The sequence below is a fragment of the Monomorium pharaonis genome, chromosome 3 (genome assembly GCF_013373865.1).
Source record: "Monomorium pharaonis isolate MP-MQ-018 chromosome 3, ASM1337386v2, whole genome shotgun sequence".
Taxonomy (NCBI): Eukaryota; Metazoa; Arthropoda; class Insecta; order Hymenoptera; family Formicidae; genus Monomorium; species Monomorium pharaonis.
In genome coordinates, this window is record NC_050469.1 from 11451292 (window position 1) to 11478600 (window position 27309).

Genomic DNA, 27309 nt, shown 5'->3' on the forward strand with positions numbered 1-27309 from the left:
AAAGACAATTCGCTTAAATTGGTTTGTTTCTTGATCAATCAATAATATTGTCATATTAGTAAATATTATTAAGTAATAATATTTAATTAATACTTAATTAATAATTCATAGAATTCTTTTCTCTTGTAAACATATATCACAATAAATTTAATCTAAAGATGCACTCTTTCGTTTTGTCCATGACTGCGCCCATAATTGCCACTACGCAATTAACAAGAAACTTAATTAAATTAACAGGAACTTAATTAAATTAATAATACAAAATGTCTGTAAACAGTGGTTGGTGGAAGTAGCAAAACTTGGCAATTTCAAACTTTTATTTGCACTAGACGTGTAAACTGCGACGCGCGTGAAACCCGCCGGGATGCCAACAAATTATTCATCGAAGTCTCAGCGCAACGCGAGAGAATGATATAAGCTATAGCCAAGAATAGGGTTGTAAAAGTTGTGGCGTAAAACCCTTAACCCTCTCCGTCCCGTAAATACACCTCAATGCTGACAATGTAACGGTCTTCCCGATGCGCGCGCATATGCAGATGCAAAGAGTTTCTCGGCCGCAATGATACTTTTTTTCCGTCTTCCACCTCACCGCTTTCTCATGCCCTTACGGAACAGGGCACGGGAGTTTGTAATTAATTTTCGCGGCACGGCACAGCATAATAACCGCCAGTACAAGAGCACACCCTGTTAATCTCTCTACGGGGGAGAAATTCTGACCTTCACGGTTATCACGCTAGCTTGGGTTCGCACTACTCTTTGTCCTTGCTTACATTTTATTACCTGCGTTAACGCTTACGCGCGAAAGTACATTTAGTGGATTATCCGCGATAATTTTCAGATTTGTCCTTCCCTTTTGTCCTTTCCTATTTACAAGAAAATGATAAATGTCACACCCTTTTTAATTATAAAAAATAAGAAGATTAAAAAAAGCGTACAAAAAACATATAACAAATTTGTTTAATTCATTAGGAAGAGAAATAGATTCATATCCAGCAATATAATAGTTTAAATAGCAGTAATAATTTAAAACAGCGATATAATTAAATATTAAAAGATATTGTAGCTCGTGGAAATGAGCGCTAGAAATATTATCGTGCTTCTTTTGTTATTTTATCCTTTTATATCTAATAAATGATAAAGATAAAAGACGAAAAAATGCCCTACAAAATGTAAAATGTCTAAACTCTTGTGTAGAAAACCAAAGATAAGAATTTGCACGTGTTTTTTGTTCCATGTTCAACATTAATAACACTTGCAGCAAGGCTCGAATATAGAAATCATTTGATAATCTTAACATGTTCCAATCCGCTGACATTATCCAGTCACTCATCGCGCCTAGGTAATTTATTATTACGAGCGTCTGTATGTGTTATCGATCGGTAATGCTTTTAACAGAACAGACTGAAACTTGTCTAGCGTGCTTATTTTCTTGACAAGAAACCGATAGTAAAATTTGTCGATCGAGATTTCAGCGAGTTTCGATATATATATATATAAAATATCGTCTCTCCTCCTCGGTTTTTAATCTTCTTTTAATATCTTCTCACCTTTTCCGCGGGCGCAATGATAAATCGCATGCAGTCACATACAAATGCGTTTCAAAAGTATTGCAAAAGAATTCTGTGGCAATTTTTCAGTTCTCCCGAGTGCATTTTTATGTACATTTTGTGATCTGTTATCGACTGATCTTTTTCCAAAATTCTTGAAAGAGCACTCCAAGTGTTCCATCGAAAAATACTGCAATTTAATTGTAATCAAACAAATATAATCAAATTACATCAATTCCACCAATTACATAAATCCACATGTAACGAAAATGTAAATTTAACACTTCATTCATCTTTAAAAATCTACTTTTACATTTATCTGCTATAACTTTTTTCGAAACAAATTAGATTATTTCCAAAGCTTTTAGATGAAAAGCAGAACTCCATCAAGGTTATGTCGAAATTTGGGGAATAAAGGTTTAACTTCGTGTCTCCGGGTCTTTTTGCATGTACATCCTGACGTACGCCAGTCATCTCCGTGACACGCGGAATCGTATCTCGCTATTTTCCGCTCGCCCTTTCCTACCGTTGCCGTTGCATATATATACGTCTCGTTTATCTCCCACGACTATCAAAGGCAGGCGCCGACTTCGCAATTTAAACGCTAAAACGCGTGAAACCGAACTCGATACGCGGCAACGGTATCTGCACAAACGACTATCACAGATACGCGGCTAGCGAGATTAAAGAATCTCCGCGGATTGCATCCGAGAGCACGTTTGCATTTTCGTTGGCGATTTTTCTTGCCAATCGACAAAATCCAGGCATTTGCAGGTCGCCGAGATAGTTAAAAACGATAACCGTATTCGGCAAAATATCAAAAGACGTATTGGCAATTTAACTATAACTATAGTTATAAATTCTTTGTTATAATCATTAACTAAAAAACGTATATTACAGAAATGAATATAGTACTATATATAGTAATATATACTTTTGTACACATAACTATATTCATTTCTGTAATATACGTTTTTTAGTTAATGATTATAACAAAGAATTTATAAACTTTTTACTCCTTTTATTATTTATTATAAGAATATTCAATAATAATGATTAATATTCAATATCAATAATTAAATAAATATTCATTAATATAATTTTAAATGTAATATTTTCTTCAAAAATAATAATTATATCAATTATGTATATTCAATTAATTTTATTAATTATAAAAATCAATAAAGATATTTTTAATTAAAAAACTTAATATAATAATAGAACAAGTCGTGAAAAAATGTTATATAAAATAGCATTTTTTTCATATTTATGCATAAATTGTGCTTATTCAGTTTATTTAGTTTATTTAATTGTGTGCTACATATAATAGTCGCTAATATTAACATTTATTTTAAAATAATTTGAATTTATCGAGATAAATTGAATAAAATATTATTAAAATTATGGAAAAAAATATCATTTTAAAATATTTTCAAAATTTTTATAGCTTATATATTGTTATTCAATCATTATATTTTATCAAGATATTCGAGAGCATCTTATTCAACTTTTGAAGACTTTTTTTCTTTTTATTACCGTTTAAAGAATATAAGAGATGAACTTTTATGATTAAAATCAAAATAAATATCTTAATCAAACGATATTATATTCTTTTATAAAGATTGAAAAAATATCCAGTTACCTGTGTCCTTCTCCCGACTTACTAAATGTAAATTAATGTCTTAAATAGACAGATCTCTCTTAATGTACTAATTAAAAAAAATTTTATATGGTTCAATTAAAAAAAACATAAGACAATGTAAGAAGAATTGATAAAAAAGAAGAAGATTGAGGATATAATCACGGTATAAAATTTGTTGCGACTACGTTCTCAGCATGCCTAACTGCTTAGCATAGAAATAGAGATAGTCAAACTTTTTTTATTTTCCAAAGACCGCACTAAATGGATTTACAAGCTCAGTTTCCCTCCTGTTGTAGTGTATTCCCCAAAAGAAGATAAATGAATCACAGATAGAAAGGGAAAAGAGGGGTAAAAGAGAGAGACAAAGAGGGGGGGGGAGGAGATAAAACAGAGAGAGCGAAAAAAAGAGAAGAACAAAAACGATTGTCAAATCCTTTCGTTCCTTCGACGAGAAGGGCTCGTAACGTCGCTTGTCGAGCGTGGTTTTTCAACGGAACACCGAAGGTCCTACATCTCTTTATGTTTATTCGCGATTGACATTCGTGCTCTCTTTCACTACAATAAAGAACTCACTGTCGTCTGCAGTTTAAGATGAAAATTCACCGTCGATGCAGACAACGCGATGAATGCAAAATCGACGCTTTCTGTTTCGCGAAAGGATGGACGCCACTATTGTCGGGCCTCGATAGTACTCGATCGCATCTCGTGCGTATACTTCGCAAAATGACAAGGGTAGTACAATGAATAATAGGGCAGCACAACCCAGCGATAACTAAATTGTTTGGAACGTTGCGTCATTTGCGCTAAATAATGCACCTTCAATAAAACTTCAAATAAAACAATTGAAGCGATACATCGGCGTCGCTTTGTTAAACAATCCATTACATTTTTATTTAAATCGATCGATAAACATTGAATAAATTGAAATTTAATTATCGCTTGATTATCGCACGTAAAACTCACGTTTTCGAATTAGCCAGGATATGTATCATTATTGTAAAATACTTTTTCTCGTTTATGAATATCTCAGCAATTTAAAAGTTCCTCTTCGATCATATTCAAGAAAGTTTCTTTTTTAACTTTTGGCATATTAAAGACAAAAAAGTTTAATCGTGAGTTTGATCTCATGTATTATGAAAATAAAGCCGGATAGTCGTAAGATAATTCGAATCGAGTACAAGGAATGCAAGGAGAGAAGATTGAACAAGGAATGCAAACCATGCTCAAACGAGACTGCATTGATTCCAATATAAACTCAACCCTTCCAGACGAGACCATGTCGGGAAATCCTCGTGACGAATTCCGGCGAACATCGTCTGGCGAATACAGACTCTATTGGATTTCGAAATATTCAAGCGGTGAAGCTTTTCATTCATATAAGGATTAGTGTATACGAGATCGGGGAAATAAATTACAAGAATAAATCTATATAGAAATTAATAATAGAATCTAAAGCCTTCGGCACGATACAATTTTTCATGCTAGATCGCATACGAGACTTAATTCTTATTACGTGTCCTAATTGGCTCGGATGATTATATTACCAATCGTAAGCTAACCATAAGACCTCCTATGAGTGCTAGCATGAAAAATCGTATATCGTGTGCCAAAGGCTTAAATTTTAGAGTCCAAATTATATTTAAAAAGTTGCGAGAAAATCGTAATTAATAATGTGTTATTTTGCAATTAGACATTATCCGCGAGATTTAAACTAATTAACATAAAACTTTTCATGTCATTCTATGAATACAATTTAAAAGCCAATCTTAATCAGTAGAAGCAACTTAATAGAAATTTAATAATAATAGAATTAACTATTACAAACGATTGAGAAAAATAATTCTTATCGGCTAAATTTTGATCAGAATTTTGCAACAAAAAACTATTTTTCTGCGTTTTCATAAAGTTTTAAAAAATTAAAATATCTCTGTAAAAGTACAAGGAAAAGCACGAATAAGAATTTTACCAATCTTAATTTAAAAGTTTCTTGAGAATGATATTAAAAATTTATATAAAGATATTCATAGTTTTACGATCTGGATTAGAGGTAACCGGGCAGATGCGCTAACTCCTTAAAATTTTAAATTTAATTGTTGCAATTGACTATAACGTAGAGACAACTTTCTTTATATATGATCCTATTGACTAAAAACCTCTTAGTTTCGTCTGTAATAATTAAAATATCAACACGAAGCATGACTACCGCGGCAAGTACGCTAGCAGCTCGAGGCAAGTCAACATTACGTAAAATTATGAAGACTAGAACCAAAGGAAACCGAATTAAATCTGATTTCGTCAAAAGTGAGACGAAAATCTGTTAGAAATGTACCAAATGTTGGCGTTGGCGACGATGATTCACCGAAAGCAATATAGAGTATATCAGTAAGAGATTAATTTAAAGCAACTTCATATTGTGACGTCATATGTTAATTATCGGGATATAAAACTAATTGGGTCTTTTAAGCGTTTCGTGATAAAAATTTTCTTTCATATCTTCTTGATAATGGCTAATATGTCTGCATATATTTTTTCGCATAATTATAATTACAGTTATACTTAATTCAATTTTCTCACAACATACTACGTACAACCTAACACGGCCGACTACGGTCGTGTTAGGTTGTAAACTTAGCCTACGGTAGCATCTATAGAATTGGAATATATTCTGGTATATTAGGGTCACCAGCGCCACCATTTAGTATTGCAATACTGCATTTCTAACAGATTGTCGCCTTATTCAAAACCACCGAGATCGGTCTTTTGGTTTCTAATCTTCATACGTAAAATATACATAAAATATTCATACGTAAATTATAACTATACACTATGCGCACACTATGCGTGAGCGTCTGCTAACGCGCGCGTTCAAAATTAATCTGGTGCGTTCAAATTACTTCAATCGTCATATTATCTCGGGAACTAAGCATCCTAGTGTTGTGGAAAGCGTTAGACATATTCTTAGATGTCTCCAGAATCATCTTTTTTGTCGTACACTACTGCTTCCTGTGGCGCTACTGGTTATAGGAACTAGCGAATGCTCGAGTTGGTAACTTTGAGATAACTCTTCTCTCTCTCGACTCGACTCGTCTCGGCGCAATTCGCTCGACTTGCTGTGTATACGCATTCTCTTTCTTGTAATTTCATCTTCGTTTCCAGTTCACGAATATAATAAACTAATTATAACCAAACCGCTTGTGATTAAATTATCTTGGCACTACATCTAAAAAGACAATTTTTTTTTATTGGTATCTCGACGAGACAAAATTAATGAGCTAAACTTTTTCCTTATATTTCTTCGAATAAAACTGTACTAATTCGTATTTCTCTTTTTTAAATTATTTATTTAACGCGCTAAATATATATAAATAATTTATTTATCTATGCGGCGTGTGCGTATGCTGTATGTTAATATAATTTAATTTTTTTGTTACTTGCATTGCAAAAAATGTGTACGTTTTATATTTTTTTCGCATAATTTAGTGCATAATTAACAAACATTTAAATTAAAAAAAACTTAACGTTTTAATTATATTACTATTAATTGCACTGAAGTTTTTTTTTTTAATTTAAATTTTCGTTAATAGCATTAAATTATGCAAAAAAATTATAAAACGTACACATTTTTTGCAATGCAAGTAATAAAAAAATTAAACGTGTTAAATTACCTATCAATTAAAAGTTAAACCTGCGCTATCAATTTTTTCTCAAAAAAAGTAATTTTCCTAGACTATTATTCTAAATGAGAGGTCCAACTGTAATACCCCTTTACACGTACTTTTACACACGCAAACGTGGCTTTCCAGGCTCCCCCACTACGTCACTAAGCGTCAAGCGCCGTCTGCGGTTCAGCGTAACACTCTCCTCTGTACGTGTTGAGGTTACTTTCGCTTGTGTTCTCGCGATGTTATCAAAATAAACACGGTTACAACTGTGATTATTAATTATGTAGTGCTTAATTGTAAAAATATTAGTGAAAGACAAAGAAAATTATAAAAGAATTAAATATCAAAGGTATAGTATCTTACAAAAAATAGATATAATAGATTAGGACATGACATTTGCACAATACATATAGTATATGGACTTTACAGACCCGACACAGACGACTGCGCATCATGTTCGCGCGGAAGAACTTGGTAATACGCTTTTTCCGGGAATTTTCCTCTATCGCGTCATGTTCGCGCACGCGCGTATGTGTGTGTAAGAAGAATGATTAAAAGTTTATATACGTATATAAAAGTTTCTAAAATTAGTTTTAATTTGTAGTCAATATAAACCACTGACTAATATATTTGAGATGTATCGTATTCTATCGTATTCTTTGCGCAACGTACACTCGCAAACAATAACATTTAACTCCACTAACTGCGCTAGTTCAGAGTGTGTCTTTTTTTCCAATATGAAAACATGTGGAAAGAGAAAGATACACTCAGAAACCTCTCGGAATTAGTGTAGTTAGTATAGCCAGGCATTTCTGTTCGCATATATACAGCAAACAATAATTTTTCCCCCAAAAAACAATTTTTCGAAAAAACCCAGTTTTCTCTGGTTTTTTTTCCAGCAATTTGAAAAAAGCGGCTTTTTAAAAATTATATACAATGTATGTACGATACCCAATCTGGTAAGAGATAATAGTTGTGTATAGGTCACTCTATCCCATTTATGTCCCGCTTATGTTCTCTAGCCGCACACAGTATAGATTATTTATTACGTAAGTGATTTCCAAGAATATATAGATTCTAATACGCAAAATGTTACGCAACTTATGTATCGCATTTTTTGTTATTCGCACGTCATGAGTTTGCAAGTATATTTTAATGACTCGCAGAATTTTCCGCAGTAACAAGAATTCACGTTCACCATCACAATGGCAAACAAGTACGGCAACATTGTGCATCATGATTGGCAAGAGATGACCAGTGAGGATAAAAAATATGCAGCGGAAAATTTGAACGAAACTGACGAAATTAGAGAAAACGCCGTCGCGGAGATTAGACACTGGATCAAAGAAAACGATGATTTCCCCGCACAAATCGGTAAGAATGATAGTTACCCCACTTGATTGAAATACTACTCAATGAAATTCACTTTATAATTTGTTTCAAGATTTTCTTAAAAGATATAACAATTGGTGTTTAATGAAGAAAGCGACAATTTGAAAGATTTATAAGTACTTAATAATTTGTTATTTAATAAGTAATTTCTCTCTCTCTCTCTCTTAACAATAATTTGGTACATATATATGGTAAAGGCGGGCATTATGGCCAGGCGGGTAATATGGCCACAATGTCCGTATTAAACATTCTAAACATTGATAAACGTTAATAATGTATAAAAACCAATTATTGTAGCTATTCTTTAAGTTTGGTAACAAGAACCTCTCTATTTTGTTGTTATTTGTGGTTTGATGCTTCATTGTTCTCCATAACCATCAAAATATACACGTCAAAGTCAAACATCGCACTTCCAACTAAATAAGATTTTCAAATTAAAACAAAATAATTTTGGCTTTTCTCATTATACATTTCAAAACCTGAACCTTAGCTGTATTTTTGTAATAAATTTATTGTGCTTTGCCCATTATTTTTGTAACTATAATGCACATTATTAAATCTATGCTCAGTGGCTAATATGGCCAGCGAGTGCAACGAGAGAGCAGCGAGTATAATAGAGTACGCCAGTGCTGAGAGTGACAATAACAGCGAAGCAAGAAAATAGTGATTGTGAGAGCACGACAACGTGCACAAATAGTGGGTGCACAGATTTAACATTCCGATTAAATGTTTATTTTTCAATGTATTTTTTATTAAATGTTTATTTTTTAAATGTGTATGTTTCAAATGTTTCAATTTTTATGTTCTGTACGATTAAAATTATCTCACTTTTGCAAAATATTACTGTTTTGTACACTTTTCTTATAGTTGGCCATATTACCCACCCCACGTTTAATATGGCCAAGACGCATGCTTTCAGATTCTTTTTTTTCTTCGAATATGGATAGATTTTAATTGATCAAGACATTTTGTCATCAAAGCTTATTAAATACACTAGAATTTCAGAAAGTTATAAAATAAAAAAAGCAGCGGTTTGAAAATTATGACTTCAAATAAAAATGGCCATAATGCCCGCCTTTACCCTATATATATATATATATATATATATATATATATATATATATATATATATATATATATATATATATGTATATAAATTTATGTACAAAATTTCAAAACTCTTAAGTCAGTTAGCGGATCATAATATGTGCAATACGCACGCAGTGTTAAAAAATTAATCCATGTTATAATTTTTTTATTAATTAATGTTTATTAATTAATTTAACACTAATATAAAACTTCATTTATAATTTCTAATAATAAATTTGGCAATATTCCAAATTGTATTATAATATAATAATTGAAAGAAATTATTTATTTCCATGCAGATGATTTTCTTATTCTGCGATTTTTAAGAGTATGCAAATTTGATCTTGAGAAAACTAAGGCCAGGATTCGAAACCATTATAAACAGCAATCCGATTTACCGGAATGGTTTATAATCAAAGATCCCTTTCAACCAGAAGTGCAAGATATACTTAATTTGGGGTAATAAATATAATTTATTTTTGTAATAAATGCATAATCTAAATAAGATATTTCTTCTATTTTATTATTGTTCAATCGATAATGCGTTTTTCTTTATCCTTTATCTAGGTACATAACATAATACTTTGCAAAGTAAATTTAATTTAAAAAAAAGGTATAAAAAGCGCCAAGTATACGCGCACATAAAGCCCTCAAAAATCTATTTTTGTACAAAATGATTGTAATTTGGCATTACAAATGTACAAAATTTTAATAAAATTGTCTTTTCTCAAAAAGTTAATTTTCTCTACAAAAGTAATGATATGAAGAAAATGCGCCAACTATGAAAATAGATAGTCATACAAACTAAATCCACTTTAACAAATAATTATTTGTACAAATATTACGAATAAATATTTTAATTCAAATTTTACTTATTACTTTTAGGATAATTTTGCCTCTGCGGAAACGGGATAGTCAAGGAAGATGTATTTTTCTCATGCGCGTTACTGTGCATGATCCAGAAAGACATAAGATACAAGATTTAATGAAGGTAAAAGTTAAAGTAATATAACATTCACACGTAAAATAGTTTACTATATAAGAGACATCATTGCAGTAATGTACTTTCAATTCGTGTTCATTATTCTTCGATGCAAAAACTTTTTCAGACCTGTAATTTGGTGATAGGAACGACAGTAAAACAATATCCCATAATATCTATATATGGCTGTGTACTTTTAATCGACGTTTCCAATCCAACTATACGTCACGTTATTCAAAGCAAACCATACGATTTAATGAATATGATCCACTCGGCTCAGAATTGCTATCCTATGAGATATCAGAAAATTATTCTCTTTAACGTGCCGACGTTGTTCAATATTATTGTGAAAATTATGAGATCGTTTATGACTCAAAAGATGAAGAGCAGATTTCACGTATATTCAGACGCGCTTGACTGTTTCAAAGATATCCCAGCTGATATCTTGCCTGTCGAATATGGTGGTACTGATGGTACACTTCAAGAATTAATAGGTAATTATGGTAAATTAAATAGACATACACTGGAACCCCGCGTTAGTATACTGTTCGAGATTCTAGTCTACCAACGCGGAGTGATTTCTTATTACTAGATTTTATTCCACTCCGTAAAATTCAGGACCGTGGCGGCATTGTCATCTAGCCAGTTTATAATTATGCTTCAAGATTAAATGTATTAGGCACTTAATTTATAAAACTGAAAAATGTATTTAAAATTTATAAATATATATAAAATGTTATTAGACAAAATGCAGTTTTAATCGCAAATTTTATTTTCATGTTAAGCATATTCGGTTTTTATTTTTAAAATATTAGCCATTTTTTAAATAAATAGATAACCTAATAAATAACCTAATAGATAACCTTCTACTAACGCGGGTTTTCAGTTTAAATGTTGACATTATATAAAAGATGCTTCTTATAAAGCAAGTATTACCAACGTCAATAAATCTAGCCCTCGCACCACTAAAAAAAAATTCGGATATACCATTTAATTTTCTGCTAATTATCAGCAAATGTTTTGCCCTATTCCCGAATTTTTTGCTCATTTGCAGCAAATTAAGATCAAAACTGGAGTGCTAGCTTCACGTCACACTAGCACCCCCATTAATAGAAAAAATATATATATAAACAAAAAATCAAATATATCAAAATTTTTTGTTTATTTTAGGTTTTAAAAAACTGTAAACAAATATCAAAAATATCAAACAGTTATCCAAGTACCGGTACTCAGAAACTTTATATCGCAACATTACAAGGAAAAATGGTTAAAAATAACAAGCTAACTATACCAGGACAACTTTAAATGTATTTCTTCAGTCAAATACTTGTAAAATATACAATTAAAAAAATTTTAATTTGAAAAGCATAAAATTTACAAAAACATAAGAGTAAAGTACCTTAAAAAAATTATTTGCTGCATCGACCGTGGTAATTAAATGTTCGTCCATTTATCTGCTCTCAAAATATCTGATTACTTGGATAACCGTGCGATATTTTTGATATTCGTTTACAGTTTCTTAAAATGAGCAGAAAATTCTGGTATATTTGATTTTTTGTTTGTTTTTTTTTTTTTAATTAATGAGGGTGCTAGTGTCACGTGAAGCTAGCACCCCACTTTTAATTCTAATTCCCTGCAAATGGATAGAAACAAAAAATTAGAGACTAGAGCAAAAAATTAGCAGATAATTAGTAGAAAATTACACGGTATGCCCAAATTTTTTTTTAGTGATGAGAGTGCTAGGTTCATTGACGTGTATTGCCAAGGAAAATATAAACTCATTGTTCAAACAAACAATTGTTAAAAAATTATTAAGGATTTATGAAATATTAAATATATTGAGTGTATATTCAACACGTATTTTAAACTTTTCATATAATTTAATGTAAATATATAATTATAAATATTTATTTGTAGAATATTGGAAAAAAAATGTCGAGAAAAATTTTGATTGGCTTACGAAAGACGAGATCGACCGAACAACTCAAACAGCTAAACCTGCAGAGCCAAATTTTGAAAATATTACTCATCTATAAATTTTTAGAATAAATAAATTAACACGGTTTAAACAATTATTTACTAAAAAGTAAGAATTATTCGGATTCTAAAGTGTGTATATACTATACTACGTATAGATTCGTATAATAATTCAATTTAATATGTATAATATAAACATTTACTTTTGTAAAATATCAGAACATAGGCGCTATTTAACTTTTTACTTTTTGAAAATAGTGATATTTGCAATAATAATTATATAAATACCAAGATATACTTTTTCTACTAGACTATATTGCAAAGACTGGCGTTCCTATATAGGATAACGTCAATTATCAACAAGGCTATAAATAAAACATTATCTATTGCACAACAGATTGATCTTTTAATGTGTTATACATGAACGCATTCCATATGCGTTCTTTTCTCATCTTGTGCGAATTTACAGAGATATTCATCGAAAACATAATATCTTTCCTCAACCATATGCTTTTAAGACAATATTTGATAATATTTAAAAAATAAAAATTGGCCTCCAAGAATAAATAAATTTAACAATATTATCAGTACAAATACGTCTAATAATAATTGGTCTAAATGTTTTTATTTGAATATTTTAAACGTTATGTTAAATTTAAAAGTCTAGAAAATATTCAAATATTTAAAATATATATTAACACTAACATTTTGTAAATTAAAATAACAAATTTATTTAATTTTATTTGTAATTTAATAACTAATTGTAGTTATTAAATCGCTTTGTTACAAAACTTTTTTTTATTTAAAAAACTTTTATCAATAAAATGTATTAATTTCAAATAAATATTTAGGAGTTTAAAAACAAATAAATCTTTAATTTAAATAATTTTTTTAAATATTAATAATTCTTTTAGTATGCAGTTTATATGTGACATATGTGATACTGTAATTTTTTGCTATGATAGACATATTAATCATTCGTTTGACAAATTTATAATTAATTTATAATTAAATAAATTACAATGTATGTACGATACCTAACCTGGCAAGAGATAGTATCTGTGGGTCCAAACGTGTTAAGCCGTTCTACATTAATCGCAAGCAGCCAGTTGCGACTTGCGACAGCCAATGATTGTCGAGCTTTAACTAGAAACTAGGCGCTCATTGGCTGTCGCAAGTCGCAACTGGCTGCTTGCAATTAATGTAGAACGGGTTTTGTATGTATATCAAGTAAGGCATTACTTTATCCCCACTCTGCCCTATTTATGTGCGCTCCGTTTATGTTCTCTCGCCGAACACATAGATAATTTATTACGTAAATTATTTCCAAGAACAAATGGATAGATTCTAAAATCTAAAAGCTCACTTGTGTAAGATCACATTTTTTGTTATTTGCGCTACACGAGTTTCAAGTGTGTATTAATGACTCGTAGACGCGAATTTTTCCGCAGTAACAAGGATTCGCGTTTACTATCGTGATGGCGAACAAGCGCGGTAAGAACATTGTGCAACATGCTTGGCAAGAGATGACCAGTGAAGATAAAATATATGCAGCGGAAAATTTGAACGAAACTGACAACATTAGAGAAAACGCCGTTGCGGAGATTAGACGCTGGATCAAAGAAAATGATTTTCCCACACAAATCGGTAAAAATGATAGTCAATCCCACCTTATAGATTGAATACTACTGAATAAAATTCATTTTGTTTGTTTCAAGTTTTCCTTAAAAGATATAATAATTGGTGTTTAATAAAAAAAAGCGACAATTTAAAAGATTTATAAATAATTTGTTAGTTAATAGATAATATCTTTTTCTTAATAATAATTTGATATATACACTGAGAAAAAAATTTCTTTAAATACATTTAAGAAACTCGGTTTTCTATTACAAACAAATATTTTTTTACAGCAACAAAACAATGTATGCTAGCAAATAAATATTTTATTCTTTTAAGTAAATCATTTCGTACACTTTTGATTTTGTTCCTCTAAGTAATGATTTAATGACATCAATAGTATCATTATTAAACTGAAATAAATCATTTCTTTGTAATAAAAGAAAACCGAGTTTCTTAAATGTATTTAAAGAAATTTTTTTCTCAGTGTATATATTAATTTGTGATGTACTCAAAATTTTAAAATTCTTAAGTCAGTTAGTTATCATAATGTGTGTGTAATACGCACGCAGTATTAAAAAATAAATCCATGCAATTTTTTATTAATTAATGTTCATTAACCCTTTGTTGCACAAATTTTTGTACAATACCATTTGTACTGAAATTATGGCTATAAGGGGTTTTTAAGGTCGCTGATTACGAATCCGTTATTAATTTTTCAAAATTTAAAATGGTGGATCCAATATAGCGGGCAATATACCTAAAATTTTACAATTTTAAAAAATAAAAAATACTATCGTATTCTATTTTAAATTTTTAATGAAAACTTTTTGTAATTTTTTGATTAGACGCATACTTTTCAAGAAAAAAAATTCGTGAATATTTTTGTATCTAAAATTTTCCAATATTTAAGAATTTTTTTCTCGAAAAGTATGCGTCCAATCAAAAAATTACAAAAACATTTTTTACTAAAAATTTAGGATAGAATACGATAGCATTTTAATTTTTTTAAATTGAAAAATTTTAGGTATATTGTCTTTCATATTGGATCCGCCATTTCGAATTTCGAGAAACTGATAGTGGATTCGTAATCAGCAACCCAAAAAACATAAAAATACATATTTTTTCACATATGTTTATGATCAAATTTCTTTAAAAACAATTTTTTAATGAAAAAAGCATTTTTTCCACTTTATTTGTTCACAAGAAATAATTAATGCAATATAATTGTTACAAAGCTTGACTTATCCATAAAGTAATATATATGGACTTAGAAATAATTTATTTCATGACAAGAAACCTTAAAACTAAAATTTAGGAGACATAAAACGATGTACAAAAAGGTGTGACATATATGTCGCACTGTGCAACAAAGGGTTAATTCACTTAACACACTAATATAAAACTTAATTTATAATTTCTAATGATAGATTTAGCACTATTCCAAATTGTATTATAACATTATAATTGAAGGAAATTATTTATTTCCATGCAGATGATTTTCTTATTCTGCGATTTTTAAGAGTGTGCAAATTTAATCTTGGGAAAACAAAGGTCAGAATTCGAAACTATTATACACAGCGATCCGATTTACCGGAATGGTATATGAACAAGGATCCGTTCCAACCAGAACTGCAAGATGTGCTTAATTTGGGGTAATAAATATTAATTATTTTTATAATATATAAATATGTAATCTAAATAAAATCTTTCTTCTATTTTACGATCTATTGTTCGATCGATAATGCGTTTCTCTTTATCCTTTATCTAGACATAACAGAATATTTTACAAGTCGTGAATTTAATTGTTTAAATAACAAATTGTTTAAATTTAAAAATAATTTAGAAATAATTTAAAAAATTTAAATTTTTTTACTGTTTCTGCAACATTTTCAGAAAAATATTTTATGAAAAACGTTTAGATACATCTAGATGTCACAATAAAACAGGAATTTTGATTTTTTAAAGATTTTAAGGGGGAATAGTACGATGGTGAAAAAAATATTTCTTTTTTGTAAATTCATTCCAAAAAATTGATAAAAATTTAAAATAATGTTTTTTTATCTTATTGTACTTACTTTCTTAGTAATAAAATATAGATATTTGTGTTACAAATGCAGAAGGTCGGTATTAATAAACGTCAGATTAAAAAAAAACAACAGCATAGAAAGAATACGCGCAATTAATACTTGTGCAATAGCATAAAATGCTGTTTTATTCAAAGTTTCATAACTTTGTTATTAGTTATCTTTTTCAAATAACACACATACACACACATTGACGCGCGCGTGTGTGCGTGTACACACTACACACTTCATACTTAAAAAAATATCAAAATCCAAAAATCAATTTTTTAAAAGTTGTCGACTTGCTTTCTCCTCTTAAAATATTTTACTTTTAGGATACTTTTGCCTCTGCGGAAACGGGATAGTCAAGGAAGATGTATTTTTCTCATGCGCCTTACTGTGCATGATGCAGAAAGAAATAAGATATCAGATTTATTTAAGGTAAAAATTATAGTAATATAACACTCGCACGTAGAACAATTTGTAACAGATATCATTACAGTGATATATTTTCAATTCCCAAATATTTCATCCTCCAATACAAAAATTTTTTAGAGCTCTATATTGGCAATCGAAACGGCGGTAAAACATTATCCCGTTGCATCTATATATGGTTGCGTATTCTTAGTAGATGTATCCAATCCAACTATACGTCACGTTATTCAAGCCAAATCCTACGAATTAATGAATATAGTCCACACACTCCAGAATTGCTATCCGATAAGATCTCATAAGTTTGTTCTCTTTAATGTGCCGATAGTCTTAGATGTTATCGTGAAACTTGTCAGATCGTTTATGACTAAAAAGTTGAAAAACAGATTTCAAGTTTATTCAGACGCGTACCACTGTTTCGAAGATATCCCAACTGATATCTTGCCTGTCGAATATGGTGGTACTGATGGTACACTTCAAGAATTAACAGGTAATTATGGTAAATTAAATAGATATAAATGCTGACATTATATAAAAGATGTTTCTTATAAAGCATAAAGTGCCGAAAAAAATATAAACTCACTATTAAGACGAACAATCGTTTAGACAAGAATAGTTAAAAGGTTATTAAAAATTTATTTAATATTAAGTATGTAAATGTTTCAACACGTGTTTCAAAACCCGGATATAATTTAATGTAAATATGTAATTATAAGTATTTATTTGTAGAATATTGGAAAAAAATTATCGAGGAAAATCGTAATTGGCTTACAAAAGACGAGAACAACCAAACAATTCAAACAGCTAAACCTGCAGAGACAAATTTGGAAAATATTACTCATCTATAAACTTTTGGCACAAGAAAATTAACCCTTTAAAAGGCACATTTTTTCTAGCAATTATGTCAAATAGATCTTGTCGTATCTGTATGTTTTAGATAATGCTAAAACCAAATCAAAGGTCAAAATTTAAAAAATTCAAAATGACGGATCCAATATGGCGGACGTTGCTCATAAAAATTCAAAATTCGGAAATAAAAAAAATATAGCCATATTCTTCATAAAATTTGTAATAGAAAAGATTTCTTTCAATTTTTCGCTAAAATGCATAATAATTTTCGATAAAAAAATTCTCGAAATTATATTCTTGAAATCATTTTATTCGATATTTTGTAGCCATCATTTTGAATTTTATATTTTTCAGATCATTTTCATAATCAACAACTCAAATAACCATTAAGTACGAAATTCTATACAACTGACTTATAAATTAAGTAAATGAATCAATTTCATATGCTAAAAATAGCATTTTTACAATATATTTTGTTATATACAAAACAGTAACAATATACTTTCTGCAACTTCAACTTAATATAAATTAGTTCATCATCACTGGAATCTAAAATCATGGTCTAGACGTTTATTTATATTCAAGAGGCTTCTAGAACGAATTTATTGTTAGAAAAAGCATTTTTCGTCATTATTTGTTTAATAACAATTGCAAAATGCATAATTGCAAAACTCGTATAGTAGTGCATATAGTTCTAACATTAACAAGTATAAAATAGTTTATTTCACGATTATACGATGTAACAGTTATATCGAGAAAACCAAAGAAAATGACGTGAGAAGTATACTTGTAGTATAATTTGTAGGCACAGGTTCCACGATTAACATCGCAAAATTACTGTATGATGAGTATATAATGATAAAAAAAAATTCTTATTTACAACTATATATAATTATACATAATTATATTTAATTACATATGATCATATATGAGTAATTTTTTCCCGATAAAAAATTTTTCATACAAAAGCATGCACTAAAAAAAAAGTAATATATTCAACACTGCAAAACATATCCTCTTTATATATAAAGGACATGTATATTTTATAACGGAATATACAATATTAGAACGGATTTCTTACGTGTCCATTTTACTTAAGCGTGACTGGCGCAATTCTTAATGTGACATTTTATCTATGTATGACAATGTCTTTTATATAAATAGGACTGAAAATAATTATTATAGAATAGACGTTAAACCGGACATTATAAAGGATGTGGTCCGGACATTATAAAGGATGTGGTCCGTCATGTATATTAAAGCGGACGAAATAAACAAAACTATGCTGGCAACGCAATATGGCGCGAGCGGTAGCGATAGCTTTGTCGTTCACTGTTACAACAGTCTGTTAGCTTGTCTGCTTTGACGGCCGTTCTCTTCGCAGTTGTGATGAGTGTTTTTGTTGCTAATTGTTGGTGCTAGTTGTGGGTGTCGATCGGCGCGGTGGCCGTCGCGGTGGGTATGCGGCATGTGATTGCGAATTTGGGTTGCTTCCCAAGGATGGTGACGCGGGTGTGTGCTCCTCTTGCGGGCATTATTCGCCTTTACATGAGCGTGTGAGAAAAGAAGCACACGTTTGCGTTGTCATCCGCGGGAGACAACTCAAATTCGTCGCGGTCGCATGCCGTGCATTTGCCGCGGTGGTTGCCTCGTCGATCAGTGCCCGTGTTGGCACCAACGGTTAGCAATAGAGATGTTTATTGCAACTGAGGAGAGGGCAGCCGTTAGGGCGGACATTAGTCCGTTCTATTTATGAAGGACATTAAAGACAATGTCCTGCATATATAATTCCGTTTTAATTTCACACTTATCTAAAGTGGAAAAAAAGTCATTTTTTTCCATTATAGTTTCGCGGAATTTAGAGCGGATGTGTTTTGCAGTGAATAAGATATGTTATTACGGGCTGCCAACTACAGATATACTCAATATAATAATATATGCTATTGCAGTATCAATATTACACTACTTGCATTAATAGCAAATATTATTGTATTGAGTATTTTATGTAGTTGGCAGCCTGCAATCACATATGTTATTGGTTATATTACTTTTTTTTCTACGTGTATAAATCTATAGAATTATATCAAAATTATATAAAATTATGTAAAATTACATAAAAATATACAATATAAAATTTTGCATGGACATTTTTGATACAGAATTCTATAGATTTTTACTTACTTTCACATAAAAAATTTTGACCGGGCAATAAAGTTATGAATAAAACATTATCCGTTGAAAAATAGATTCATCTTCTTATGTGTTACACATTTCGTGTAACTTTTCTTATCTGTACACAGTAAAAAATTTTGTTTTTTTGTTAAAAAATATCCTGGTTAAAATTTTTATGTTAAAATTTAACATATTTGCTTGTTACTTTAACATATTGCTGTTGTGTTAATTCAAGTAAAGTGTTAAATTATTAGAATGACTGAAAAAAAAGTGTAAAAGTAACACAATGTGCACGTACTTTTAATTTTACACAATAAATACATTCCTTATTATTAGTGATAGAATTTATTTGTTAAAATTAATAAGAAAATTAATAGAAAAAAATGTTGAATTTACTCTATAATTAAGTTTTATCAAGGACCATTTCATTTTTGAGGACTTTACTATCTACCCCGAGATAATGCATTTCTCATGAAAGATTCACCTACTAGATAAATAAAAGAGGCTCGCCAAGAACAGAGAACCAAGTATAATTGCATTCACATATATTATAATATTGGACTGATTCCAATAATATACACACATAAAATTTTTATCGATGATCCTGGAACAATCTATATATGCAATTGTAAGAAATTTTTTCAGCATTTCTAGAATAATAATTATATAATATATATAATATGTTAAATTAATATATATAATGTGATAAAATAATATTATGATCGTGTTAAAATAACGTATATAATAATGTTATTGTTACACGTTATATATGTTACATTAACATTATTATAATGTTGAAGTAACATATTACATGTGTTACTTTGACATAATTTTCTCATTAAATTGTTACATAAAAATTATGTTAAATTATGTTAAAAATTACATTTATTTTTATGTTAAAATATAACATAATATTTATGTTGCTATTTAACATATGCTTAATATGTTAAATTAACAGAAAAATTTCTGTGAACCGTTTTGGACATGCGACTTCTGTTAAATTTAACACAAATTTTTTTATTGTGTATCAATATTAGTATAATAAAATATATTAATTTCAAATACATACTTAAGAGTATACAAATACATTTTTATTTTTAAACTTTATTATTTTTAATAAAAGTTTTATTTTAAAATTACTAAATTATATAATAATTTAATAAATTCTTTTATTTTAAACGAATTAGAAACTCAGAAACTGAGTCAATAAGAAAATATTTTTTGTCAAAAAATTGCCAAAACGATACACGTAGCGCCCTTATATGTGAGTTTTGTGAAACTGTTTAGCTGTGTTATCGATCGAAGTTAAGAGTTTTCGCTGTAGACAATAGACATCGGTAAGCACTCCAAAATATTATGGCGTCACGTCTGACGCCACTTGTTGGAAATGTTTGTTCTCCTGACACGCTGACATATGTGCTCAAAATTATTTCGCAATAATACATGCGATAAACAAAATAATCTAGATGACGTTAAGTCGGCATATTACTTTGAGTGATGTTTGTATAAAAAACTTTGTCATACGTGGCTCCGAAGTGTGACGTAAAACGTGAACTTTTGTACAATTCACTCGATTCATATAAATATTCCCGTAATCTCGTAAAGTTATAAAAATCTTTGATATTGATAGTATCAATAAACGCGAGTGATATTTTAAATATCGATGAGACAGACTGAAAATACGAAAGCACCTGATGATTTCGCGAAATGACGACTCTTCGATATGATATTATTTGTTCTGTTTTAATTTTGCTCCATATTTTAGTACACACCGAAGCAGCGTTGAAAGATATTTTGAATGTTCAGGTAATTACATGTTGATATTTCGAAGAATAAAGAGAAAAAGTTAATACTTTAGAGGTTAATTGTATATTAATATTTAAATCATAAATATCAAGATAATATATCTGCATTATTATATTGTATGTTATACAAATTATTTAATAAATAATACATAAATGTGTAAGAGTGAAAAAAGTTCCTTTTTTATTACAGCATTTACCAGACACCAAGTTTGGTTCGAACGAGTATTCTGATGATGATAGAGAGTATGCTGATGTTGATGATAGGGATAGAGAATCTTTAGTACAACCAAATAATCAACAAAATACAGATCATTTATATGTAAAAACTGATAACCACTTTAGCAAAGAAGAAGTAGCAACTGCTGACCTTTTGAATAAAAGTAAGTGTTGACCATATGTTCAGGAATTTATGATTAATATTTTCTTACACATTGATTATATTCTTCTCAGATATAGTATGGGATGCACAATGGGGTGCACAATTGAAATTTACTCAAGCATCAGCAGTTTCTATGGATCCAAATGGCAATATTGCCATATTTCACAGAGGGAATCGTGTTTGGGGCCCAGATAGTTTTAATAATGAAAACAGATTCGATCCAAGTAATGGGCCAATAGCACAAAATACAATAATACTCCTGGATAAAAGGGGAAAGGTGATATCGGAGTGGGGAAAGAACATGTTTTACCTCCCACATGGTTTGACTATTGATCAACATGGAAATTATTGGATTACTGACGTAGCAATGCATCAGGTGTTTAAGTATGATGCCCAAGATGTAAAGAGACACATGGAAGAATTGAAACTTGCACAGGCTAACTCAGAAATAAGTGTGCCTAACAATCGTGCCAGTGCATTATCCGAAAACAGCATCCTAAACCCATCGATGACTTTGGGAGAGGCTTTTGTCCCTGGTAACGATGAGACGAGATTTTGTAAACCAACTGATGTTGCTGTACATAATAATGGTGACTTTTTCGTCAGTGATGGATACTGCAACTCTAGGATAATTAAATATAATAAAAATGGCGAATTAATTCTAGAATGGGGACGACATTGGGGCGTTAAAGGTAATAATAAGCATGAAGTTGGTACTACAATAACGACAACCGATATCTAAATAAATGCTAAACCTTATTTTTAGGATCTGCCTATTCGCAATTGCCTCCACCGTATGCGTTTCTCGTCGCGCACGCTTTAGCACTCGCGAGTGAATTAAATTTTATTTATCTCGCTGATAGAGAAAATGGCAGGATATTGTGCTTCTTTGCCAATAATGGTACATTCCATAAAGAATACAGACATCCTGCTATTGGTACAAAAATTTACAGTGTTGCTTATGCGCGAGAAAAGTTATATCTAATTAATGGACCTGATCCATTTATAAGTAATCCAGCACCAGTAAGAGGCTTTGTACTTGATATTTATTCTGGAAAATTACTATCAATGTTTGAACCCAAGAAAAATATGGATAATCCACATAACATGCATGTAACAGAGGATGGCTCAGAGATATATGTAGTGGAATTAAATAATAAGAAAGTTTACAGATTTTTACAAGGTACAATTAAATTAAGTTTTACAGCAATCAAGGCTTATAATTCAGTCATATCTTATTTAAATGTATTTATCTTCTTTTTTAGGAGTAAACAGTTCACAGTCTACTAAATGGCATCGATCTAAGATTTTAGTATATCCTGATATTAAAGATACTGATATTAAAAAGACTAATGCAACAAAATTGATGCTGGGCCTTGGTTCAGCAGCAGTTTCCTTTATTACAATATGCATTGCAGTTGCTGCCATTGTGGCGAGATGTCAAAAACGAGGTAGAAAAACAAGACGTCATTATGATGAATCGACTGTTGAATTCTCTAAATTAGTAGAATAAAAATAAATGTTCTTTTTTTGTGTCTTTCGTTATAGCTGTCTTGTTGTGGACTTGTGTTAATTTATTTTCTATTTATTTTAAGCACCATTTTACAATTTAGAATCTGAATGACTCTTAGTTCCTAGATTTTTCATAATAATTGAAATTTAGGAATGATAATTATATTGTGAACAACTTGATATAAAACTATTATATTTATCATTAATTTATTAACCCTTAGAGGACCAGTATGATGCCATGTGATGTCATATCTCTCGTACATATTCATCCTTGTTTGGCCCCTGCATGGGAGGCCTTAGAACTCATTTCTATAGGAATTACGAACTTCAGCTCCAAATTTCAGTTATTGTAAACATCTATAGAATCAGAGTTATGCCCCAATTTTGTTCCTATTATGCGAATTGTCTAAGATAATCTAAGTTTTTTAAGCTTTAATTTTTTGTGTCCTCCTTTTATATATTAAGATTTAATTAGAAAGCATTTTATATAAACATATGTTGCCTACAATTTATTAAATTGTAAATATTAAGAACATGTATTGATTTGTTTAATCAATTTTCTTTTACCCATTTTATTATTAAATTTATTATACTTAATGTTTTAATGTATATTGCACTCCTCTTTTAATTCTTTCTCCTCTGCATTATTTAGAAGACACGTATTCAATTGTTATATATGAAAAGTAAGTTGTCTTAATTCATTAATGTACTACACTCCTTTTATTTTTTTTCTCTACGCCATGTGCATACTTTTACTTGTAGATTAAAAAATACATATTATATTAATATTTCCATTATTATATTATTTCTTCTAATTTTCTACTTTTTCTTTTAACTGCTTGTTGAAAAACTTTATAAATATATTGTAAAATTTGGTGTTGCTAGCAGTTAATATGTTGAATGTGACATCTCTTTGGAGTTGAATGAATAACTTATAAATCACTTATTCACAAAACATGCGAAATTAACTGAAAAGTTTAAAAAGTTATAGATTACATAACCATAAAATTATGTGTTATGTAGACAATGAAATATTCTTATTTCTCTCTTATCGAAAAAGAACTTAAAATACAACTCCGTAATTTTATAAGTAATTTAAACAAGTTATTCATTCCAAGCAGAAATATTTAATATCGTTAAGAATCGTGGACGTCAGGTAAGATAAAACATTACAGCTAAGGATCGCATATTTTATAATTTGAAAACGTGATAATGCTCTTTTTAGTATCACGCATGTGCGTCTAAAGCGAACTCTAATGGCGCTTGCTCCCAGATTTTCGGGTTACCGTTGTCGTTTTTTCACAACGTTGTTCCCATGCAAGATTAATCGAATGAATACGTTCTAATTACAGGATGTCTACTCACGATGCGTAAGAGGATGCGTTGGGAGGCCGAGAGACGGGAGAACTTCAAGCTATCGAGCCTGCTGGAGAATCGCCGCGGCAGGGGGTTCAAGTTCCTGGAGAAACGGCCGAACTCGCGCGATTTCAGCAAGCTGAGCACGGAGCCGGAGACGTCGGAGGACGAGCGTCCCGAGAACAGCCTCGCAAGGGTGATTTAAGGACGCGAATAATGTTGTGTCGTCCCGTCGCGCAAACAGTATTACGAGAACGAAACGAGAGAGAAAGTCTCGCGCCGCGAATCGCCCATCAACATACGACGTACGACACGATCGCGCGATGGGGGGCGAACTACGCCGACGCGTCCGTTCGAGTTCGAATTCTTGAATGTTCGCGCTGCCGAGCGCCACCGAGCCGACCCGAACTCGACCAACGGTATGCGCGACGGTACGACGCGCGACGTCACCGGTATCTTACCGACTAGCGAATATACAGCTGCTTAACATTACCATTTATTTCTAGTCTAATTAGAGATGAAAATAACCGGAAAAATGGATAAAATTTTGAAGGAAAACTCAATGAGGAAAACACTTTCTTCTTTTCAGATGTGATTTCCTTCATTTCATGTCGTTAATATGGTTGTTCTAAAAATCAGTTTTTGCATTCATCCAAAAAATTTCTGTGTAAAGAATAAAAAAAAATAGTACAAGTCCCGATGGCCATGCATATATTTAGATGATTTTCGAAAGTGAGAACTGAATTCAAATCTTGTTATTTAAAATAAACAGCTCTTTTGTGTTTATTTAATTTATTATGAATTTAAGAATTTCTAGTGAACATAAAAGGATACAATCAGAGATATAAAATCTTTTTATTTATTAATGAAAAGGCGTGATTAATTCAAAATATACATATAACTGTAACAATGCATCAAACCATCTTAATTTAAAATTATACAAATACGAAAAAATAATAATGAAATAACGCAATTTATATAGAATATTTCAACTATAATAAATATCAAGAAAAATAAATTCTTTATCTTTTTTCAATATTTTGGTAAAAAATTTTTTTCACAAAAATTGATTTTATTCCAGGGGGTAAAAAGAATCTGTTTTTCATCTCTAATTTTAATTTATTCCATTATAGAGAGGGCTCGATAAAAAAAGAAACAAAAAAAGTACTTGCCATGTTACATGATACTTAATGCACACTTTAGACATTTGTAGACTATGCATTTTTTTCTTTGAAACATTTTGTCAGCTAGTTGCATATAACATTTATATATTGTATTATATTTTTTTGTCGAATTGTTATATGTTTTCGGTGACTAACAATAAGTCTCTCAATTATGACCATCCTACAAAACAAACATATATTAAGTTTCTCTCACTCAATTCAGAAGTTAAAAATCTATTTTAAACTAATTATTATTGTTCAATTAAAATTGTAATTAAGAAATTAATCAATTGATTAAGAATTCAATCAAGTCATCTCATTGATCTAGAAGTCATTAAAAAATTTTAATAATTTTAATGATACACAATATCAATATCGTTTATCAGATTAAAAAAAAATCTATAAAAGTATAAAAAAAGATATCTTGCTTACACATGACATTTTTAGAGAATCAATAAAATGGTAATGTTAATGAGGCTTGAATATATTTTATAAATAAGTACTTATAATTATATTCTTAATCATTGATTCAAATTAAGTTTCAAGTGATGTCATCATAATCTAGTCAAAAGCTAGTCGTTACCCGAGATAATAGTTTTTTGTATTTGGGATAGGAATAAACAAAACTAGATTTGTTATTGTTAGCCGTACTTACACATGTGCTTCTGTATATTTTCTTTCTGCTTCCAAAAATATAAAATAATACCTATTTTAGTGTAAAATGTTTTAGTAAACTTAAAAAGATTTTGTCTTCGTACACTTGTCACTTTTGAATATTTTTATGAATTTGAAAGCTACATGGATTTTCTCTTAAAAGAAAAAAAAAAAAAACAAATCAGTCTAAAAATTATTAATTTAGACACTTCAACCTGGATTTCTCGTAGACAGATAAATAATAATGGACTTATCGATCGATTTTGGAAGAGACATAAATTACACGAACGCTTCTCTCAATTCATAATTTTCTTAATTTACGGAATGTGAATTGAGTTAATTAGACGTTAATAACAATGTATCATGAATCTTTAAGTTTGCAACATGCAGAAAGGCACAGAAATGAAATTTATTTTGATTGAAAATATTCTTCATAATTATGTTCAGCTCAAGTATTTTATTTGTCGATAACTCAGCCGCCAAAAACAATTGAACAATAACAGTCTACTGGGATAATGTCCATGTGAATACACATTTCTATTGAAATTTTAAACAACCAGCATTTTTAATGATCATAGATCGTGTAAGTTCACCGTGATACTATATCCTTCATACTCGAGAGAAACAATACAAAAAATAACTTAAAAATTAATTAAGAAAATAATGTTTTGTATAATTTTATTTTAATACTAAGACTCAATTACAAATTAATACTGATTAATGTATCATAAACTTTACTTTTTATACTTAAAATTAGTATTAATTTTATTATTTATATTAAAATATTTTTACAATGTAACATAATAATAATAAAAGTATAAAAACAATAAATGCATTTAATCTTGTATTGTTTATTTCGAGTATGGCCAGCATTTAGAAACCATGATAAAAATAGATTAATACATGAGCCAGAACGTGTGTGTGCATTTTAATATTTGCAAAGTTTTACAAGCAGTTAAGAAATACGTATTTACACATATTGCAACTATATAATCAGTAGATTTATAAACCCT

At 29.9% G+C, this 27309-nt stretch overlaps 3 protein-coding genes across 5 annotated transcripts; all 3 read left to right on the forward strand.

Annotated features, from left to right (window-relative positions):
• Positions 1-7030: 7030 nt before the first annotated feature.
• On the forward strand, positions 7031-12687 carry LOC105833626 (retinol-binding protein pinta). 3 transcript variants are annotated; one of them, XM_036284122.1, is made up of 7 exons: positions 7031-7200; positions 7281-7325; positions 8030-8225; positions 9632-9791; positions 10218-10323; positions 10442-10808; positions 12232-12365. In XM_036284122.1, exons 3-7 carry the CDS (start codon positions 8057-8059, stop codon positions 12348-12350), a joined length of 921 nt encoding a protein of 306 aa, XP_036140015.1. In that variant the 5' UTR covers positions 7031-7200; positions 7281-7325; positions 8030-8056; the 3' UTR covers positions 12351-12365. The 3 variants fall into 3 exon arrangements, with proteins under 3 accessions (XP_036140015.1, XP_036140016.1, XP_036140017.1); XM_036284124.1 differs by lacking the exon at positions 7281-7325 and adding an exon at positions 7751-7900 and having other exon boundaries at positions 7032-7200; positions 12232-12687; XM_036284123.1 differs by lacking the exon at positions 7281-7325.
• Positions 12688-12821: 134 nt separating this feature from the next.
• On the forward strand, positions 12822-17449 carry LOC105833635 (retinol-binding protein pinta). The gene is made up of 5 exons (XM_028193568.2): positions 12822-13938; positions 15404-15563; positions 16310-16415; positions 16530-16896; positions 17136-17449. Exons 1-5 carry the CDS (start codon positions 13770-13772, stop codon positions 17252-17254), a joined length of 921 nt encoding a protein of 306 aa, XP_028049369.1. The 5' UTR covers positions 12822-13769; the 3' UTR covers positions 17255-17449.
• A 3685-nt stretch (positions 17450-21134) lies between these two features.
• LOC105839940 (peptidyl-alpha-hydroxyglycine alpha-amidating lyase 1) lies at positions 21135-26933 on the forward strand. Its single transcript, XM_012686599.3, has 6 exons — positions 21135-21233; positions 21423-21612; positions 21683-22303; positions 22378-22794; positions 22877-23062; positions 24476-26933. The coding sequence occupies exons 1-6, from the start codon at positions 21135-21137 to the stop codon at positions 24682-24684; spliced, it is 1722 nt and encodes a 573-aa protein (XP_012542053.1). The 3' UTR covers positions 24685-26933.
• Positions 26934-27309: the final 376 nt, after the last annotated feature.

What these genes read in the sequence shown, in the direction of transcription:
- LOC105833626 (XM_036284122.1), top strand. Translation starts at nt 8,057, where the DNA reads ATGGCAAACAAGTACGGCAACATTGTGCATCATGATTGGCAAGAGATG. An exon ending in TGATTTCCCCGCACAAATCG is followed by an intron (nt 8,226 to 9,631) that starts GTAAGAATGATA and finishes ATTTCCATGCAG; the next exon opens with ATGATTTTCTTATTCTGCGA. An exon ending in CAAGATATACTTAATTTGGG is followed by an intron (nt 9,792 to 10,217) that starts GTAATAAATATA and finishes TATTACTTTTAG; the next exon opens with GATAATTTTGCCTCTGCGGA.
- LOC105833635 (XM_028193568.2), top strand. Translation starts at nt 13,770, where the DNA reads ATGGCGAACAAGCGCGGTAAGAACATTGTGCAACATGCTTGGCAAGAG. An exon ending in AGATATCAGATTTATTTAAG is followed by an intron (nt 16,416 to 16,529) that starts GTAAAAATTATA and finishes AAAATTTTTTAG; the next exon opens with AGCTCTATATTGGCAATCGA. An exon ending in TACACTTCAAGAATTAACAG is followed by an intron (nt 16,897 to 17,135) that starts GTAATTATGGTA and finishes ATTTATTTGTAG; the next exon opens with AATATTGGAAAAAAATTATC.
- LOC105839940 (XM_012686599.3), top strand. Translation starts at nt 21,135, where the DNA reads ATGACGACTCTTCGATATGATATTATTTGTTCTGTTTTAATTTTGCTC. An exon ending in AAGATATTTTGAATGTTCAG is followed by an intron (nt 21,234 to 21,422) that starts GTAATTACATGT and finishes TTTTTATTACAG; the next exon opens with CATTTACCAGACACCAAGTT. An exon ending in TGCTGACCTTTTGAATAAAA is followed by an intron (nt 21,613 to 21,682) that starts GTAAGTGTTGAC and finishes TATTCTTCTCAG; the next exon opens with ATATAGTATGGGATGCACAA.